This window comes from Electrona antarctica (genome assembly GCF_951216825.1).
Source record: "Electrona antarctica genome assembly, chromosome: 19".
Classification (NCBI taxonomy): domain Eukaryota; kingdom Metazoa; phylum Chordata; class Actinopteri; order Myctophiformes; family Myctophidae; genus Electrona; species Electrona antarctica.
In genome coordinates, this window is record NC_136800.1 from 21,896,574 (window position 1) to 21,917,656 (window position 21,083).

Here is a 21,083-nt window from a genome sequence, read left to right on the forward strand (position 1 = left end):
TCCCTTTAACACTGGTGTCCCTATTTCAGGTAACACATCTGTCACAATCTGTCAATCTGTTATAATGTTGTGTGTCAAATGAAAATCACAATGCATTGTGAGGTTGTATATTGGCTCCTTTCGCTATTGATCAGAGGAAATAAGCATACTAGGGCTTAAGTGGTTAAGAAAATGCCCCTGTTTTATTTACAAGTGGAACCCTGCTTACAAACGCTCCCTGTTCTTGCCAAGTAATACTAGACGTGCAAGCTGTGAAACACTGAATATGCAACAACAGCCAGCCAGTGCTCGTGTCATTGATAACCCCTTTGAAATTGCCTTAAGCTGCCACATCCTGTAGGCTCCTGACCTCACATTGCATATACAGCGCTAAATCCATCCGCTAATACCCATACGGCTCAAACCTGATCTACATTACATTTTTTTTATACATTTTTAGGTGTTTTGCTGACTCTCTTATCCAGAACGACTTAACGGGACACACATTTTAGCTTTTTGCAGGAATTGATTCTGTGACGAATCCTGACTAAGCCGGCCCCGCACTCATCATAACTTATTGCAACTTATAAAGTCACTGTAAGTGTAGGTTAAGCTTCCGTTCCTAGACCACCCACCATTCCAGTAATTAAACCCTATTGCTCTCGAGTCGTACATGAGTAATAGAGTACATGTACATGGGTCAGAGCCATATGGTACTCGGACACCGTGCATGTCGTAACATCTATCTTCTGTGACATATGGAGATAATAATGTCAGTGTTAATGCGACATTGTGACCAAATGGCAAATGCTACATTATAACACTACTAAAGGTTGGACTTTTACTGCGTGTGTGTACGCGCATGCGCACGGCTGGGTATTTCGTCACTGTCGGCCGGGTGGAAACCTTGTATTGCATGTCCGTTATTTCCTGAAATGGAAAAAATAACGTAACCTATCCCAATGGATCCAGTTTAGTTATTTAGTCACAAGATTTTGTTAATGCTTTTCATTGGTTACAGACAGACTTAAGCGACTTCAACCTCGCGTACATGTTTTGATCATTTCGGTATGGGCAAGACATTTTACAGCTCATCTACAAGCTCACAATGTGTCACATCGAGATGTGTTGTATACTTGTATTTTCATGACATTTGTGCATCATCGCCATATGACAAAGTATAAAATAGGGAATGCGTTTACAGGGAAAAAACATACAAAAAAATGAAATAGGGACATAATAGTACAAGGTTTCTGCGTGGCGGCAACGATATGGAAGAAATAATGTCAGTCTTCTATGACATTGTGGCGGCGGACACTGGCATGACTTTACTGAAGGTTGGACTTTAACAGCTGTGTGTGTGTGTGTGTGTGTGTGTGTGTGTGTGTGTGTGTGTGTGTGTGTGTGTGTGTGTGTGTGTGTGTGTGCGTGCGTGCGTGCGTGCGTGCGTGCGTGCGTGCGTGCGTGCGTGCGTGCGTGCGTGCGTGCGCGCACATGTCTGTATGTGCATGCGTTTTGTGTGTGCACACTCGCCTCTGTACATTTGTTTGCGAGGTGCATGCGCGTGCACAGTCTCTCTTGATGCAAGTGCCATTTGGAGACATATATCCATTTATCAGTGCTGTGTTATGAGCCTCTGCCTCCTCTCCTTCTCAGATTGTGTTTGAAGTGGTAACCTCAGGGCAACGCGGCTTGCTGGCCATCAAAGATGTCATCGTCCAGGGCCACCAGTGCAGTAAGTCCTGCTTCCCTCACACAGTAAAGAGAGCACCATCAAACGATCCTTGTCCTTTTCCTGACATCCCCTCAAATACCAATATACAATACAGTATATAGGTCTTTTCTTTTCTTTTTTTTTACTTCCAAGAGGCTAGTCTCGGGCCGGTCAGAGGAACGGTGCATTCGATCCCTCCCCGATGATTTATAACAATGGAGTTGACACACTTAAATGTGCTCGGGATGTATTGCTGGAGTGGCTGTGTTAAATCTGTCCTTTGAGAGAGAGAGGGGGGGGGGGGGGGGGGGGGGGGGGATAGTGAATGCAGGAAATAAACTGGGGATGAAAAACAAATAGCACCGTATGCCGTCGGCCGCCTCTGGGTTCCCACTGTCTTTGTTTTCTTCTTCTTCTTCTTCCTCTCCCCGAAGAGTGCTCACTGATGTCTCGTTTCTTAGATGTGCGAAAACGGTGCAACTCTTGCAGAGTATGAGCACTATACTGTACCACTTCAGAGATGTGTCACAAAGCCAAGGAAAATGTAATTGCTGGTTAGAATCCTGCCACTTTGGCATTAAGGCTTGTACTGTGGGGTACCTCAGTCATGTGAACGCTCTAGCAGCATATGAGTAGCGAGACATTTTATGGCTCGCTTGATTTCTACAGCGAGAGGTTTCACACTCGACATTCAAAATCAATGACGCCGGGGCTTTTCATCAATTGATTAACACTTAACTGTACCCTCATAAACTGATATATCCGTCTCTGATTGCTAGGCGCTAATATTCTGGTAACCATCGGAAAAGCAGTGGAATTCCTACAAATGCTGGGTCAATAGGGCGAATTTATACGCCGATAGGCGGCGCATATAAATGTATCTAAGTGAATCGATGAAGACTGGGGACGTGATCAATGTGTAAATGTGTAGAAGTGCCAGTGGATCAATAACCCACTGAGTGGCGGTCGGGTTTGTTCAGGTGATAAGCAGGGTGATCAGAGCAACTCGCCTGTGCAAGACAGACAATTAATTTATATGACTGTGAGGAATGCCCTCCCCGAGGGTGTGATTATGACCCTGGGAGGTCTCGCTGCTTCCTTCCATTATATTAAAATAAAAAATCACACCCGTGTGAACTGAGTGGTGTAAGGTTTTATATAGCATGATCAGCTGTGGTCTGACGTAATGAAATCACACCCGGATGTGATTTCACAACTGGCTTTTTTTGTGCAGAGAAAATGACCATGGTTGCTACGGTCATCCAGTACACCCGGGTGTGATTTAATTACGTCAGAAATTATTTTGAACATAGCAACCATGCTCATTTTTTTCTGCACACAAAAGCCAGTTGTAGGAGTGGTTTACACCACTCAAAAAAGTGGAAAACATCACTGGATGACAAAAATAGATTTGTCTCATTTGGCAGTGAAGGGATTGACAGGTCAAAGCTACTGTACTGTATGAAAGACGCTCAGTTCAGAGGCACCATGTGTGAAATATTAACTATATGCGAACAGCTTCTTGATGAAAGTGATACAATTAGCTCTATAGCTAAGTCTTTAGAGATTTTGTTATGCTTTGAATCAAGGTCGCCCTGTTGAATTGCCCTATTTTTTTCTCTGCAGAATAGGAGTACTAATCAAAACTGTTCTACATAACTTCCTTTTTTTTCTCAGACCATCCCAATCAGCGAATGCCCTGGTAATGAGCACACTTTAAGAGCTTGGTACATTCCTTTTTCTTTTGTCGTGCACTGAAAATGGTCGCTCTTACAACCTCACAACATGTCACAGCGTGACGCGTTGTGAGCTTGTAGATCTGCTATTTTTAGAAGACTTTAGAAGAAGGTGGTCTTTAAAGAATCCCATGTCAACTAAAGATAAGGGCACAGAAAATAGATTTTTGGTAGACAAGTTTTTTTGTGTGCTCATCAATAGAAAATATGAGTTGTCTGGAAGTTCTATTCACGACATCCTCTACATAGTAGTTTGATCTCATGTACAGCAAAACTTCCACACCGGTGCGCCACTCATGATCAGAGACACAACTTGGGCTTTTATATATCTCCTTGCATGTCCTGATTTCATGGAGAACATCCATGCTATTTCTTCTGTGTTTTCGCAGTGAACACGCCTCACTTCCTGACAATAAAGGGCGTGGAGGTCAACGCCGGACAGACGGCATCTTTCCACTGCACTGTCAACGGCCGAAAGAGGGACAACTTCAACCTCTGGCTTCAGGTGAAAGCAGCTTATACCCGTCAAAATCAATGCAAGGAAAATATGTAAAAAATAAATAAAAAATATATATAATATATATATATATATATATATATATAATATATACATTTATATATATATATATATATATATATACATTTTATGAGGGTTCGACCGTTGAATATTATAAATGATGGATGCAACCAATACCTCCTGCTGCTGGCCACTCAGCAAGTCTCTGATGATGTTTAATGCAGTAAATAATTCCTTGCACCTTATCCATCATAACTGGTAGTACACATATGTCCCCAGTGGGTTGTATGTTTCCAGAAGCCTCCTATGTTCGGACAACGGTTTGTTTCCGCCGCATGCAGTCCACTTAACCACTTAAGCCCTATTTTATACTTCATTGCACGCTGGTGTATTTAAAAAATAGCAGATCTATAGTACAAGCTCACATCACATGAAGACACGTTGTGAGTTTGTAAATCTGCATCAGACTATTTTGGACAAATTGCGAAAAGAAAATTGGTACATTTTGGAAAACTATTTTAAAATTGGAAACAATTGGGTAAAATTGAGAAAATTCTCACCTATCATGACATGGCCAAAATTGGGGCACCAGGTCGAAAGTGGTTTCAATGCAGTAAATAACGTCTCGCACACTATCCATCATAACCGGTACAGACACATCCCCAGTGGGTCGTAGATTTTCCAGAAGCCTCCTGTGTTTCGGACAACCGTTTGTTACCACAGCATGCAGTCTTAACCTATATAGCTCTGTTGGCCACTTGTCTCACTACGCCCGCTGCTGCTGCTGCAGATCCATAGCAATGTCGGGGTTGACCTTGTTCCAAAGCGGTGCGAAGGCTGGTGCATCTGGCAGACATAACCCTATGGGCCCCGCTGCTAAGCACACTGCCACGTGTGTGATCAGTGAGAGCTCGGTGCCGGGTAAAGGTCCGCTGCCAGGTACTCCATCATTTTAACAAACACGTCCTCATTAGCAGCAGGGCTGGAAAACAAACATTAAGTGAAGTCCCCCGATGACAGTAATGAAGAAATATTTCTAATGAACAAATGTCCCCCATCTGCCTGCTGTGAGAGGTGACAGCTGGGGAGGGCCCACTGTGTATGGGGTGTGCACGCGCGTACATGTGCGCGCGCCCGCGCATGTGAGATAAATGTATCGACACCATCATCCACCGGTGGGAACGATAGGACACAAACACACACACAAACAAGCATGCGTGCACCGACGCACACATGTGTACACACACACACACACACACACACACACACACACACACACACACACACACACACACACACACACACACACACACACACACAAACCCGAGCAAGCAACAACAGCAGCAACAACGACGACCCTGCACGGTGGCTGCAACACACACAAGGTCAAGTCACTTTGCTAATTAAACCCGTCCATTTTTTTAGGCTCACGCACGTGTTTTGTCTCCGTTCCAAACAGGGCATAGGCGGACGGGAGGCCCCGATGAAAGCCACCAAACCTTGGAACAACCGCCGCTTCATAGGCACTTTCGACGTGGACAACACCACCAAGGGCGACTCGGGCCGCTACCGCTGCATAGTTCACTCAGACAAAGGGGTCGGTGTGTCCAATTATGGAGAGCTAACCATAAAACGTGAGTACTGTGCACGGACCCCCCCCCCCCCCACACACACACACACACACACAATCTCACCCCAACCCCCCGCCGCGAGCTCGGTACACAACCACAAAGGCAGCCAGTCCGGGACAAAACATGTGGCATGGAGCGTTTGGCTTCTTGTTTCATGTCCTCCACACGAGACAACAAAGTCAGCGAGATAAACAGGAAGTGCTTGTATTTTCCCTGCCCTCAAAGGCGTTACTAAAAATACAGAGTCCTTTTTTTTATATATATGTTGATTTGTTACCCAGAAGGCTTTAATAGTTTCCCCTGTAAAAGGATGCCCTTGACCGAAAGCACGATTCCACCCAAAAGAGCACAGAGGCAGGAGATGCCACGGTTTACAGTAACCTCTCTGATATTACACTCTGCAGTCATTTGATATGAATTTATGGAGTCCCGCAAAGCTAAATCCTGCAAGGCCTCACTTTCCTATAGCCCCATAGCCCGGTAATGGCCTTCTATATTTCTTCACCTCAATTTTCTCCCCCTGCGCTCTCAATTGAATTTACTGCCCTGTATCTTTTTTTGTGTCTCCCAGCTTTATGTGATTGATAGGTTTAATCCCGGCTGTCCAGATCGAGGTCTGTCAATCATGCCGGAATGGCCCGGCTCCAGAGTAGAGGGAGAGATAACGTCTCTCTGGCCGTGTGTATCAGTGTGCTTCAGTGGCGTGCTCAAGGAAAATTTACTGACACACTGGAGGCACTCAAAAGCTACACGCAGAGCCGCATCAATGTAAACAAACACCCGCACCACCACCTCGTACACGCACCTCAAACACCCGCACCACCACCTCGTACACGCACCTCAAACACCCGCACCACCTCCTCGTACACGCAAGACAAAGTTGCGTTACAGTACAAAGTTACAGTTGGGTGCCACCGATATTGTCCCTTATCATTTGACCCATTTAGGCCTGACCGTCCTTCTAAATCCTCCAGTTTTCTGAAATAAATATTTTCACGATTTTTCAAAAATAGCAGACCTACAAGCTCGTAGCGCGCCACTCGGTGGCGCGCTATGAGCTTGTAGATCTGCTATTTTTCAATAGCTAAATTATAACATGTTTAAAACACCAAAAGGGGTTCCCGCCCAAAATGGGTTAACTGTCCTTTTGCGCAGATCACGCAAACCTCAGCAAAAAGAAAAGGACAATATCGATGGCCTCCAACTGTACAGTACACATCTCTCCTCCTTATCCACAGATAGTTTTTGCTGATTCCCACTTTCGATGACTCACTATACTATGCTGTAGATGTGTGCGCGATACTAGCAGACAAACCGAGTGAAAGTGTGTAAAGTTCCCGGCGTGTGATAAATATTTCCTGTGCGTGCGGTAATTTGCCAGATTTCAGGCGTTTATCAGATCTTTGCTCTTGGAAAAACCTACTTTGAATTCAGCCGAGATTTCACACTTCAGTGACTACGGCGTAAGCCAACTTGTCAGCACAGGGGGTGGAAAAAAAGAAGGGGCACTTTCACGGTCATAAGTGTCTCACATAAAAACCCGATATCTCATCTTATTGTACCAGTCGTAAAGCAAGTGCTTACCCCCCCCCCCCCCTCCATCCCCCCTCCCCCTGCAACGTCTTTGAATCGTAAGTCCTACTTAAATGTGTGTTCACTGCGTCTCGTGGACTCGTTTTGGGAGGAGTGACCACGGAGTAATTCTGTGGATTATGAGCGTTCTACAGTCACGCTGCCACCCCTTCCGCCCTCCCCCACCTTATTACCATACACTGCCTTTCCTTCAACATGAGGAGAGTGAATGCTTGATTATCCCGGATAATCACTTCTGCCTTTTCATGCCAGGCTTCCATCAGATTTATGCGCCGACGAGGAAGTGCCATGCAAGTACTTGTTCCAGAGCGTCATGCACATTGGAGCTCGCTGTACCCCCCCGAACCACCGCCCACCCCCCCTCCTCCTCCCACCTCACTACCCCACCCCCACCCCATGTTGTGGCTCTGCTCAGCAGGTCCTGAAAGGCTTTGATAGTCGCTCCCCTGGCTGCGTCCAAGCTTCAGCCTGGCCAGAATCAAACCTCACCCCCACTCCCGCCCCACTATAGCAGGTTCCAAGCGATTCAAGGCGGCTCACGCCAGCCAGGCGAAGCTGGTGGGCCGCGAAGCTGCGGTGAGCCGAGAGGCTGGCGAGGCATTGGCCGTGTCACTGCTAATGAGAAAAAAAGGCCTGCACCGGAAATCAAAGTCTCATCACCCCCCACCCCCACCCCACACACACACACACACACACACACACACACACACACACACACACACACACACGCGCACCGGCCGTCCCTCATACAGTAATCTGCAGACGATCAATTCCTCACACGCGGCAAGCCCAATTAAGAGAGTAGATGACATAATGAGGACCTCTCGCGTCTTAACGAGAGACACTCGGAAGATGTTGCATGGGAGAGCAAGAGAGGGCTTTGCTAACAGCCTGATTAACATCGGAGCACAGTGGCAGCTCTTTTGTTTGCAGGCTGTGAGGTGGGCTGCGTGCGTGTGTGCGTGCACGTGCGTGCGTGCGTGCGTGCGTGCGTGCGTGCGTGCGCGCGTGCGTGCATGCGTGCGTGCGTGCGTGCGTGCGCGCACGTGCGTGCGCGCGCGTGCGCGTGCATGTGTGTGTGTGTTAACCACTTACACCATCTATACTTAGTAAAACGGACCTGAGTTGGCGCTGTACTTTTTTTCCCTCTACACCAAAACTCTTTGCCTCGTGTTCCCTTCAAGAATAGGGGTTGCTGTAGTTCTATGAGTCTACAGTATGTACATGTGTGTGTGTGTGTGTGTGTGTGTGTGTGTGTGTGTGTGTGTGTGTGTGTGTGTGTGTGTGTGTGTGTGTGTGTGTGTGTGTGTGTGTGTGTGTGTGTGTGTGTGTGTGTGTGTGTGTGTGTGTGTGTGTTTGTACGTATGTATACTGTATATTGGTGTGTGTGTGTGTGTGTGTGCTTGCATGTGTGCGTGCATACCTATGTACAGTATGGTTTCATCCAGGCAGGCAGGTGCTGTGATTAGAGTAGAACACAGCTGTCGCCAGGCCGCTTATGGTCAACATCGCCACAACAGTTGTTCGCTGACGAGTGGCCGTCACTCTCAGCTGTGCTCTGTCACCCATCTCAGCCAATATGTGGGGGGTAGTCACCTCCCTATGTGCAGTGCACCCACCGCCACTAAAGCCTATGCTGTAGTTTGATGGTGTCGTATGCTAAACATGCTCAACATTTTCCAGCTAATAGCAACATCTAACAACATGTCACATGTTAGCGCATCTTTAGCGGTTGCTAGCAGTTTTTTTCTGGCTTTGTTTCGGCAATGAAACCCATCATGCAGTGTGGACTATAATTGAAGTTTAATACTGCCTTGTGTGGTATTAACCAGAGACACTTTAATGTCTGAAAGTGTGTTCCTGCACTTGTGCGTGGCTATTTCCACTGCTTCTTCTCACCGCGGACATCGAACGGAGGATAACCGTGCCTTGCGCAGAGCAGTTTATTTCATCAGCGTAAGACGCCTCACGGTTAAGCGGAAACGCTCATTGCCATAAAACACATCGGGCTCCTTCAGCCTCTCATTGTTACACAAATGGACCTTGTGAGTGAAATGTGGCACAGGCTGGTTTTGAATGGCGCCAGTCAGCCGTGTATTATAATACATGAAATATGGTGTATGTTCTGGAAACAGGGACTCACTACTAGATGCCTGTGAGGTCTTCCTTTGTTACCTGGGTTTCATTTTCCTCCTGCTGCCGAACACAGTGCTTCTTAAACCATTAAGGCGTGAGGCCATGTCTACTCTAACTGTTTTCACACACACACACACACACACACACACACACACACACACACACACACACACACACACACACACACACACACACACACACACACACACACACACACACACACACACACACACACACACACACAATACAAAAAACGTCTGTTACTATATCAGTGGTGCTCAAGCGTTCGGTCAAGGAGCCCCAAAATGATAGGGTATGTATTTGGCCACGGACCCCCATCTCAAAATATTTTGTTCCAGGGACACCCAAAGGCAAAGATTTGAGTTAAAAATGTTCGAATAGCAAACCAGAGACCCCCAGAGATCCAAAAATAAAAAAATAGACAATTGACAATACTTTGGAATTAGGAATAAACACAAATCTAATGGTGGTCACTCCATGGCACAAAATATTTTCAAATGGGGGTCCGTGGCCCAATTTTGGGGGTTCAAATCCAGTCCAGGTTATTCACCCTCACTTTCCTGTTTCTCTCGTAGAGTGGCGATGCCTTACCTCTTAAATCTCAACCACAGCTTGAGTCTTCATTAATTATTCACAGATTGTAACAGAATGACACAGCGTGTCGAGCTGTCCATGGAGCTCTCGCTATTTAACCCATTCAGGCCTGACGTCGACATTTAAAAAAAAATGTTTTCAAAATCATGACAATTTTCTGAAAGATTTGAGGCACATTTTAACGATTTTTCAAAAATAGCAGATCTTCAAGTTCATAGCGCGCCACTCGGTGGCGCGCTATGAGCTTGTAGATCTGCTATTTTTCAATAGCTAAATTATAACATAATGTTTAAAACACCAAAAGGGGTTCCCGCCCAAAATGGATTTAATAGCCAACGCTAAAATCTAAAATGACACAGATGCTTTCCCGGTTTCAATGGGTTAACGCAGAGGACGTCTGGTGTTCGCTCACTGTTGCCACAGCTTTACAGTACATGAGTCATGGCACACGGTACAGTCGTACAGACGTGTTAATTTAACTGTGAAAGTGCACAACTCTCAAATTAACACTCCTGAACTTGCAGTGCAGCTCAGATACCCTGCAGTGCACTGATGGCCCTTTGGGCCTGTGTGTCACAGCAGGTGTCATCAGAGACGCCATGGCCAATTTGTCCACAAAGTTCAGTACCAATTCTTCCTCTTCTGATGGACGCTATTAGAATGGAGCAGGTTCTATTCTATATCCCCCTCGTTTTAAATTAAATGGAACATATTGCTGCTTAACTCGGCTAAATCCCTTTTTAAGACATATATCCACAGTTGAGTCTGGCGGGTGAACAATAAAGAGAGAGAGTGGGGGGGTGTACAATTGAAAGAAAGGAGCTTCGAAATGAGCCCCCAGGGAGACACTCAGTATTTGGATCGCCTCATTCTCCCATATGGCAACCTACTGGTTAACTTCTGGCCAGCTTGTTAGACTGGGAGAAGATGTGCTGGATTAGCTGGTTCGCCATAAGAAGTCTTGTCATAGTAATTTCAATTTTCCTTTAAATTAATAATATTGGATTTTTACATTAGTTGCGCACTGGTGTTGCGCAACCGAACATAGCCGCTGTATAAGCTCACAGTGCGTCGTATGACTCGTATCGTGTTAGTATGTTGTGAGCTTGTAGATTGCCTATTTTCGTTGCACGACACCGCAAGCAACAAGTTATATCAAGCCCTTAACAGTCATAAGCTTTGTTCCAACGCTATGCCTGCCTATTAGTTTTATTACATTTATTTTGATATAAATATTTGTTATTTATTTAATATACAGTATTGTAAATATAAAAAATCACACCCGTGTGAACTGAGTGGTGTAAGGTTTTATATAGCATGATCAGCTGTGGTCTGACGTAATGTCTGACGTAATGAAATAAGGTAAGGTATTATGTAGCCTGATCAGCTCTGATCTGACGTAATGAAATCACACCCGGATGTGATTTCACAACTGGCTTTTTCTGTGCAGAGAAAATGACCATGGTTGCTACGGTCATCCAGTTCACCCGGGTGTGATTTAATTACGTCAGAAATTATTTTGAACATAGCAACCATGCTAATTTTTTTCTGCACACAAAAGCCAGTTGTAGGAGTGGTTTACACCACTCAAAAAATATATATCACATGGACCACCAGCAATTGTGCCATGGACATGGACCACTCGGACAGTGGTCTGTGGGTTTTAGAAACGGTGCTCTTAGGTGGTGTTTGACAGCAATGCCACCAGCTGGGATCGGAGGGGAGTTTAGGGACCTTTGCCAGGGGTGTGGTGGGGTAACCATCTGCCCACCACTCTGTAGGACACCTCAACTCGTTCCCAATACACCCTGGAGAGCCCTCTCTCCCTCTCCCACTCTCCATGACAACTCCACCAGAAGCAGCCAGGCGACTAATGGTATTATTCTGTTACATGCGTGCTCTCATTAGAGCCACTCTCCGCGGCCTGTGGGACCTGGCTCTATTGTAATATGTGACAAGGGAAGATTCCTAAGCAGGCCTTGGCTGCAGGGGCATACTTCTCCACTGACAATAGCTGGTGTTAGGTTGCACTAGGAGACAGCGCTTGCAGCATAAAACATATGATCTCATTTTTGACACAATAGCGCAGGGATGGGCAAAAAGTTGATTGTGGTGCAGAAGAAAAATCTTCAGCCGCCACAAAAGGGAGAGAGGATTTGCACAAAGGAATATGAAAAACTGAGACTGAAGCATATATTTGAAGTCAACTCATATAAAGTAGTATGCTGTAAGATGTTGGTTTTTCTTTCTTCCAGAAGTCTTGGGGACTTCAGTCACCATTTAAGACAGAGATAATAAACGTACATATTTCAGAAGACCTAGTAGCTCAGGGATCACATCATGTATAAACAACTGCTGGAGTTTCTTGCAAAGTAAAAAAAAAAATCTTTGTATACAAAAAAATAGCCAACATGTAGTACATTAATGGATTGAATTCTAAATGTATTGCTCCAATTGCTAATGACCTTCAGAAAACTGCTTTTTATTTGATATTTCGTCTGATGGCGAGGCATTTGGGCATGGCATTCCGCAGTTTGAATTAGTTATCTGTGACATTTTAAGAGATCTAATTAAAATAAAGTACATATGGTTTAGGCGAGAATGTGCAAATGTTGTCACAATGGAAAGGTCACTTGCAAAGACACCAATGAGTTCTGTATTATTATTTTTGTCTGAAGGACTTGGGTAGTGAGATAAAAGTGAGATTTTACATCCACCTGCTCTTGTGGATGATGGAGAAAATCTGTTAAATGCCCTGATTTATAAATATGTATAATTAACGGGACCCTTAGGTGAATGTAGCAGCCGATAATATAATAACTGAAGTTCCTGATACAGGGGTCTACATATGCACTACACTGGGCCACAAAGTGTGGAGTATAACCTATTAGGTATTTTCACAGTAGGCATGGTGCTCAGACATGTATTTATTTTCATTCCAAATTATAGCAACCTTCTATATTCCCAAGATAGGTTGTTTATTTAACATTACGCATCTGCTAGTACATGCCCACCATCAGACAAGACACCAAAACAACACATAAAGCAACAGGTCTCACAAACAAATCTCTTACTAATGCCTGTCAAAGTACCCTGCAACCTGATACAGAATAGTATGTCTTCGGCACCACTGTGCTACAATACCACCGAGTAGACATGAACCTCTTACAAACAACCCCCCCTTTGTGTGACTGCCTTAATGACAGGAAAGACAAGGCAGAGAGAGGGGTTCATACATGTGTACGCAACACAGGCCTGGAGCTGTCTTCCAGCCTGTGAGGTTGTGGTTAAGTACAGAATGTACTGTACAGTAACAGACAGTCGGTTCCTGACTGCTTATGGGATGGCTACATTTAAATGGGCCATGCGTCCATTGCTCAGTAAGTTGTCTATCACTGGAGCCCAGGGATTTCTAACTGTAATAGTCTTTTACAATTCAATGGAAAAGTAGACAAGACAAAAGACAAACTAGAGTAGTTGTCAATTATCAGAGGCTGCCATACAGTAGCTGTCCTCTGATTGAAATCAATATACGTGCAGGCCAGTACATTTCCCAAGGTCCAGCTGATTTCATTTATGCTTCTGTTGAAAGCTGCCGTCGCCTTCAAAACCACTGCTGATTGCATGACTCAGCCAGTTTAGTGCTGCTGAGTGCTGATGAGCCTCCAAGTGCTGGGACTATTGATTAGCATGAAGTTCTTCTGAAACTGTCTTTTCTTTTGGCAAACACTAAGCCATTGTTCGTGAACATGCAGGCATGCTACTTTCAGGTTGTTTGTTTACCAGTGAAAATTGGTCTTGAGTACTTTATTTGCTCAATACAACCGTTTATTTCACGTGACGTTGGAGAGTTTTTAACCCTTTTTACCATAGCAAACTATTCAGTCAGGCAAGAAATACTTCTCCCTAAAGTTCCCATGAAGTTCACTTGAAAGTTACGTTTGAGAAACGTATAATTATACATTTACGGTATGACAACAGCGAACGTTATTATGAAACATGAAGCACCTGGCACCTGGCTACTCTGCTTCTCTCTTGGGTCGTCTCACTCGTCTGCCTTTATTACTTCTCGACATGCAGTGGACTGACTGGAGTTCAGCTGTATGTAGCTCCGCCCTGGCGATTTGTAAGCCCATCACTGCCGCTTTTGCAACACAGTGTGGGCTTGTAGGTCAGCTTAAAAGACAACCGCAAAAAGCAGGCTGGAACGCGCTTAGGTATTGCGGTGTTTTTTTTTAATACAGTACGTGCCAGGAGAGTAGGTGATGCCCCCATGTAAACAAAGCCATACATTAGCATTTCTATGGCCGAGGGTCGTTAGACTGGTGGGGATGGGCAACAACAACCTTTTGAGTTACTTTTCTTCCTGGAATTAAAAACGTCTGGGTTTCCGAGGCTACTTTTGTTAAAATCAAACGGCACACCTGGCCATTTCAAACGGCACACAGGTTGGGAATCACTGCCCTATGCACTTATACTGTATGTTGGTTTGTTTACTGTTGAATGAGAAAACAATGTTACACATTAAACTAATCATCTGGGGACCCCCCCAACATGTTTTGGGGGTTTGGGAACCACTGTTCTAACTCAGCACTATCTCCTTGAATGCCTCTCCAGAGCCACCAGTCCCAATCGCCCCGCCCCAGCTGATGGCGGTCGGCGCCACCTACCTTTGGATTCAGCTCAACGCCAACTCCATCAACGGCGACGGCCCCATCATCGACAGAGAGGTGGAGTACCGCACCGTGTCGGGCACCATGTACGACCTGCAGCCCGTCGACAAGACCACACACAAGATCGGCCACCTGGACCCCGACACTGAGTACGAGATCAGCGTTTTGCTCACCAGACCCTTGGAGGGAGGCACGGGAGCACCCGGACCACCGCTGAGGGCCAGGACCAGATGTGCCGGTGAGTCTGAAGAGAGATGCATTTATTATGTTACTCAGACCTCATGGGATTTCATAGGATTCTAGTGCTGGCGCTTTTACAAAGGCAAAGAATGCTTACTGTTTGAAAACAGAATGAAATTCTTTTTTTTTATCTCCCATTCCATCACAACAGAAGGTTAGTAAGGCTACAGATGGCATGTCGTTTAGGGGCATAATGATAAAAAGGCTAAACTCTAGTCAGGAGTCAGGACCTGTGATCTTTATATAAGTAGTGGTTTGTTGTTGTCGCCACAGTAGGAACAGAGACACCACAACAAAGGACGTTCAACAACTACAGTATGCTGTACGGAGGCCACAGAAATATTAGGGATAATATTTCCCAGTCCCTGCTCCCAGAAAGTTCTTTGTTCCCAGGAACAAAGAACTTCCAATGTGCAATTAATGAATTATTACAATTAATGTGGAACCCGTGACCTTTGATTACCAGGTGACTTCTGTAGTAAGTTAAAACCACTTGCTATAGGAACGTATAAGCTATTTTCCAGCATAAACCAAGCAGGCATTATCAACCTTATGTTGACTCGTGGTAAATCCCTTGTTAGTTTAACATGCTATGCGTGTGACACCATTAACTGATATGATCTATAGTGTGTTATAGTGCTGAAATGGGCATTGCTACATGGTTAACTCTCTAACTGCATGCTTATTAAACCTTTCAAAGGCCCAGCACCTCTGTAATTCTCCAGCAACACAGATTGATGTCATGTGTAAAGCAAAGCGGCACCTTGTGTTCGAGCCACTCATATTGTTTCTTTACCTTTGCCATTATAGGCACTCCTTATATGTGTATAAACACTTTGTGAACTCCTAATGATACAAATTGCCCTTTTCACTACATTAACCATCTAAATTCCCATGCTGTGCTGCCAACTCGGAGAACAATACAAACGTAGCCTCAGCATTTTCACAGCACCTAATTTGGTGTCCTGAGAAGTGCTGATGGAAATGGGAATTTCCATGGGGGAGGGAGGAGGGGGCGCAAACCCCCCTCTGCCTTTTTTGTGTGAAGGTCGTGGGTTCGTTCATTTTTAGTCAGGGCTGATAGGGATGGATGGATACTACCTGCTCAGCCTTCAGAGCAGCGGCCGGTGCCTGCGGGGGTCCTGCCCCCCTCCCGGCCACCACGCCACCCCACTACCGCCTCCACAGTCAGGGAGATTGATGGCCGCAGCTCCTGAAGTGTGTTTGAGGAAGCAGCTCTTGATCTTGTCCGGCTCTCTCAGGCCGGTCGTTCCCGGTGACAGGCCACGGGCCTCAGCAGAGCCCCTAATTGAACGGTTAAGGCTCACGGGGCACCGTGATACATCACTGTTCGTATGGACAGGCCCATAGATTCCTGCACTTGCCGTACAAATGCTCTAATGAAAACGCGTGGGACAGGATGATACGGCATACACCTCCTGCGTATCTCTCACATTGGTCGTCGTCATTAGTCTCTTCTTGGTCACTTTGCAGATCAGAGAACAGTGTATTTCTAATGACATAATGCTCTTTATATTTGCTACTTCATTCATTTGGATGCCGTTTAAAGCTAATGGGTGGTCTTGAATGGTTTATCTTTCCCACAACACCATTTCAGTGCTTTCATTCCATTGTGAGCATAAAAAAGATATTATTTCATCTGAGGCGCTATGATTGCTTTTGTTGTTATCCCTGGCTCTCGGGAGGTCGCGGAATGACTGGGAAAACATTTTGTTTACACGTGAAATTTACAACTTGCTACCACTTTATTGTTTGCCTTTCCTTCTGTCCAGTATTACTAGCTTAATCATTTATTTTGCTGTGCTGAACAGAATGGGGAAAAATGATAAAGAAGCATAACTGTGGCTGGCTTGTTGTGGCTTGTCCTGGCTTGGTGTGTGTGTGTGTGTGTGTGTGTGTGTGTGTGTGTGTGTGTGTGTGTGTGTGTGTGTGTGTGTGTGTGTGTGTGTGTGTGTGTGTGTGTGTGTGTGTGTGTGTGTGTGTGTGTGTGTGTGTGTGTGTGTGTGTGTGTGTGTGTGTGTGTGTGTGTGTGTGTGTGTGCGCGCGCGCACACGTGCGTGTCACCTTGCTGAGCCCATACATGAGTGGGGTCAGTAGAATCTCAGCAGGCAACGCTGCGGTTCAGCAGTGCTATTGAGACGCCGTCTCACACAAAGAAACCATTTCCAGCTGAGTAGATGAGTTACTGTAGACTCTCTATGTGAGGATGAGTTGACCAGACATAATGTTAAATAGTATTTATTCACAAAGCATTTTGAGGTATTTGATGAATCGAATCGGTGTGGATTTGCCACCTACAGTAGGACCGTCACAAAGTGTATTGAATATACTTTTGTGTGACTGAAGAGCACCAATAAAACAGTTATTTCAACATTTTGTGTAGAGATATCGCTGCTCAAGAACATTAGCAACCGTGTGCTACCATGCTGCCACAGCCACTTTTAATGAAAGGTGAAATATTCCAAAATATTTATAATATTTATGAAATAGTAAAAATATTAGATGGACGATTCGGCAATTTATGCTATTCTCAAGTGGTTGAACACTGACTAAATCTGTAGTCGCCCGCTCCCCGAGAGACATTCTCTGTAGATTAAGGTCAGCTTCATCCTGAACACCTGGGATCATACTTAAACTCGAAAGAAGAATCTGGCTGCCTTTGATCAACACTAGAGACAATTACAGTCTACAGCCTGGATTTGAAGAAAGACCACGTCTGGTCCACCTTCATGCTCTGGACTAGCCCTATCCATCCCATCCTGCATTACAAACAGCAGGACATGACGTCCACTCCATGGCCAAACACCTGCTCAGCGCTGTGGTGCCTCTCCCCGCACCGCAGCGGCACCATCTAGAAGTTGCCTCCATCTGTGTTGCTCCAACACCACCGGGGAGTAGGATCATCTGTTTGTTTTAGTTTTCCGTTCTATGGCACAGAGTGCTATTAAACACAGGGGAACCAGCGGTAATCAGGGAGCAGCCCTCGCTTAAACACTCGTTTAACAGAACGTGATGAGCGAGGGAGGAGCCGGGCAATTAGGCTCATCCACACCAAGGTTGAGATCTGCATCCAGCCCCCTTGATTTTAATTGCACAAGAGCGAGCCGCTTTTTGATGTCAGGGAAGGAGGTCAGTGTCTATAAGTTGGAAAGAGTAGTGATGAGTACTGAATCATAGTTTAATAATATTAACCACTTAAGCCAGACATGTCCAGCCGGGGGCCCAGTCGTGTCTTATTTATGGTCTGCCAATATCTCTCTACGCGTTTCTCAGACGAGAACTCCATCAGTGTCTCTGGTCATCTTGATTCCCCATCAGTGTTGGGCATCGTTACTTTTGTAAGTAATGTCGTTAGATTACTGGATTACTGCCCATAAAACTAATCTGGAATTAAATTACAAATTACCTTCTGAGAAAAGTAATTTAATAGATTATTTTCCGTTATTTTCTGTTACCCGACAATTAAAACCCATTTTTGAATGCTTGGGCAAGTTGGTTACATTGTATTACTGCCTACCGTTATTGCGCCCCATATTAAGTACGCCAAAAGTGGCGAAAACGGAGGGTTAAATTAGTACCCTAGCCTGCCAAACCCGGAATCTCCATTTTCCAGGGTTTATAATCTTTAATCCATGTTTTGATCCGATCGTATCGTAAGCCACCGTTCGTTACCACAACAGTTGAAGTGGGACAGTGGCCGCTGCAATTTTGAAGATGCGCGCGCATCCACTTCCATTCTAATCACTGCATTCAAAGCTCTGTATCTCAGAAACGACATTGAGGGGGCCGTTTCTGGGGAAGACAAGCGTTTTCAACGGCCTGTAGCAGGCGCTGTGATACTTGCGGTCGGATTTTTCCACCACCGACCGAGAGAACAACAACCGGTCATGACACCACACACAGCTTTTTGTCATTGTAACATGCGATTACAGATATTTGGCTCTTCAAAGTAAGTGTTACGCACGATAAAACCTTGGCAATACGCTAATGGCGGCGGGAATTGTGTTTGAATTAACCTATGGTTAAAAACAAGAATGATATACACTATAGCCTACTGACAATATACAATATCCCCTTTACAGCTCTCTCTTTATTAACGAATATAATTTGTCACAAACGCCAGCCTATACAAGTAGGACTGGACAGAAAATCAAGAGTGCACACAATAGGCCAGACAATTTGCCATACTAATGAGGCTGTTGCGCACAGCGGCCATCCTTGCAGGCAGTGACAGTAACAGAATGAGAATCCTGTAACCTGTTCATTTTGGGGGGGGCATCAATAACAGCCTGTTGTTGATGATGAATGATACTAGCGTGAAACTTAAACAATTAATTTACTAGTACTCACCCTAATGACAGCGCCACGGAGGATCTACCATGTTTAACGTCATTCCAGTGTTTAGCCTACATTGTTTAACCCATTTTGGGCGGGAACCCCTTTTGGTGTTTTAAACATTATGTTATAATTTAGCTATTGAAAAATAGCAGATCTACAAGCTCATAGCGCGCCACCGAGTGGCGCGCTACGAGCTTGTAGGTCTGCTATTTTTGACTATCACTGACATAGAAACATGAGGTATTTCAGAAAACTGTCAGGATTTAGAAGACATTTTTTTAAATTTCGACGTCAGGCCTACATTGTTTAAAGACGCATGGTTTTTATATATGAACTTTGGTTAAAAGCATGTTGTGTTTATTATTATCCACCACGGCACTTTTGTTGTCGTGTCTGACTGTCATGGCAGCTGGTAGCCCGTCTCCGGACCCCCCGGGTTGAGCTCCTTTGGACCTACCGCGTAGGGTCCGGTATCACCGGCTTCAAGCGACATGGGATGCAATCTGATTTACCCTGACTTACCCCTCTGCTGCGGTGTGGGTGTCACGCTGACATATTCAAAAAGAAGCATATGAACGCTATAGGAGACAACGAACCTTCTGCCCCCCCCCGCGAACGGCTCAGAAGCCGTTAAGTATTTTTAATGTTTGTACGACCGTTTTGGCAGCTCTGAAATTCTCTCTTGTTGACATCCCATTGTACCGCCTCCAGCCTCTCGGTTGGCTAGCTGCGCCTCCCTACGCGCCTCGTAGGCGCAGCTAGCCAACCGAGATGTCAACAAGGAGGGACCGAAGAGAGAATTTCAGAGCTGCCAAAACGGTCGTACAAACATTAAAAATACTTAACGGCTTCTGAGCCGTTCGCGGGGGGGGTCAGAAGGTTCGTTGTCTCCTATAGCGTTCATATGCTTCTTTTTGAATATGTCAGCGTGACACCCACACCGCAGCAGAGGGGTAAGTCAGGGTAAATCAGATTGCATCCAATGTCGCTTGAAGCCGGTGATACCGGACCCTACGCGGTAGGTCCAAAGGAGCTCAACCCGGGGGGTCCGGAGACGGGCTAGGCAGCTGGCTACAACCGAAATCAAAAATAAAAGCACTAGTGAATTTACAGGATGTTGTAGATGCAGGATGTATAGTATACACATTAGTGGAGAAGAGGAGGAGAGGAGAGGAGGAGAAATAGACTCCGGGCAGTCGGGACTTTATTATTTTTAAATCTTTCCAACAAAATGAACAGGGACACATTATAGTAACGGGATTACTTTTTTGGAAAAGTAACTAACTACTAAATTGCAAAACTAACTCGTTATTTATTCCGTTACCAATAAAAGTAGTCTCGTTATATAACGACGTTATTAATAGCGCTGTTACACCCAACACTGTTCTCCATACATCTGGCCAGCTTGTTTGTACTTTATACTACGAATAATCAAGGCAATCAATCTTGTGGTGTTGCTCTCACTCTGAAAGTTTTCACTATAATTGTTTCTTCTTTCTAAACTAGCAGAAACTACCCACTGAGCAATAGTCTGCTATTAGACGTCCATCTAAAACCGGGGTATAACTGCAAAAGTGAAGGTTTTTTTTCAGTCTAGGCTTAGCTTAGACATTGATTAGCTATCTATATTCTAGCCGCTTTTTAAACGTGAATATGTAGATGTCTATAGCTGTTGAAACGACGTTCTTTCAACGTCTAAGCTAAGCCTAGACTGCAAAAAAAACTTCATTTTTAGACCATAGGACATACGTATTTTAGATAGATTTTAGAACAGAATAATGTTCAGTGGGTAGCATATAGAGCTTGCAGATCCGATATTTTTTAATAACCAAAGTATAAAATAAGGCTTATGCATGTTTTAACTTAATGACCTATTTTGACTACTATGAA

At 45.0% G+C, this 21,083-nt stretch overlaps 1 protein-coding gene across 12 annotated transcripts in view; it reads left to right on the plus strand.

Moving 5' to 3' along the window:
- Window positions 1–21,083, plus strand: part of LOC306912365 (receptor-type tyrosine-protein phosphatase mu) — a 236,320-nt gene that overhangs the window by 79,464 nt on the left and 135,773 nt on the right. For 11 of the 12 annotated variants that reach the window (XM_079488525.1, XM_079488531.1, XM_079488529.1 and 8 more), the window contains exons 5-8: window positions 1,636–1,714; window positions 3,819–3,934; window positions 5,406–5,580; window positions 14,539–14,832. In XM_079488525.1, the coding sequence (XP_079344651.1) occupies window positions 1,636–1,714; window positions 3,819–3,934; window positions 5,406–5,580; window positions 14,539–14,832 (664 nt within the window). Of the gene's footprint in view, window positions 1–1,635; window positions 1,715–3,818; window positions 3,935–5,405; window positions 5,581–6,215; window positions 6,346–14,538; window positions 14,833–21,083 lie in introns of those variants that run through there. The other variant, XM_079488526.1, reaches the window with a different exon arrangement.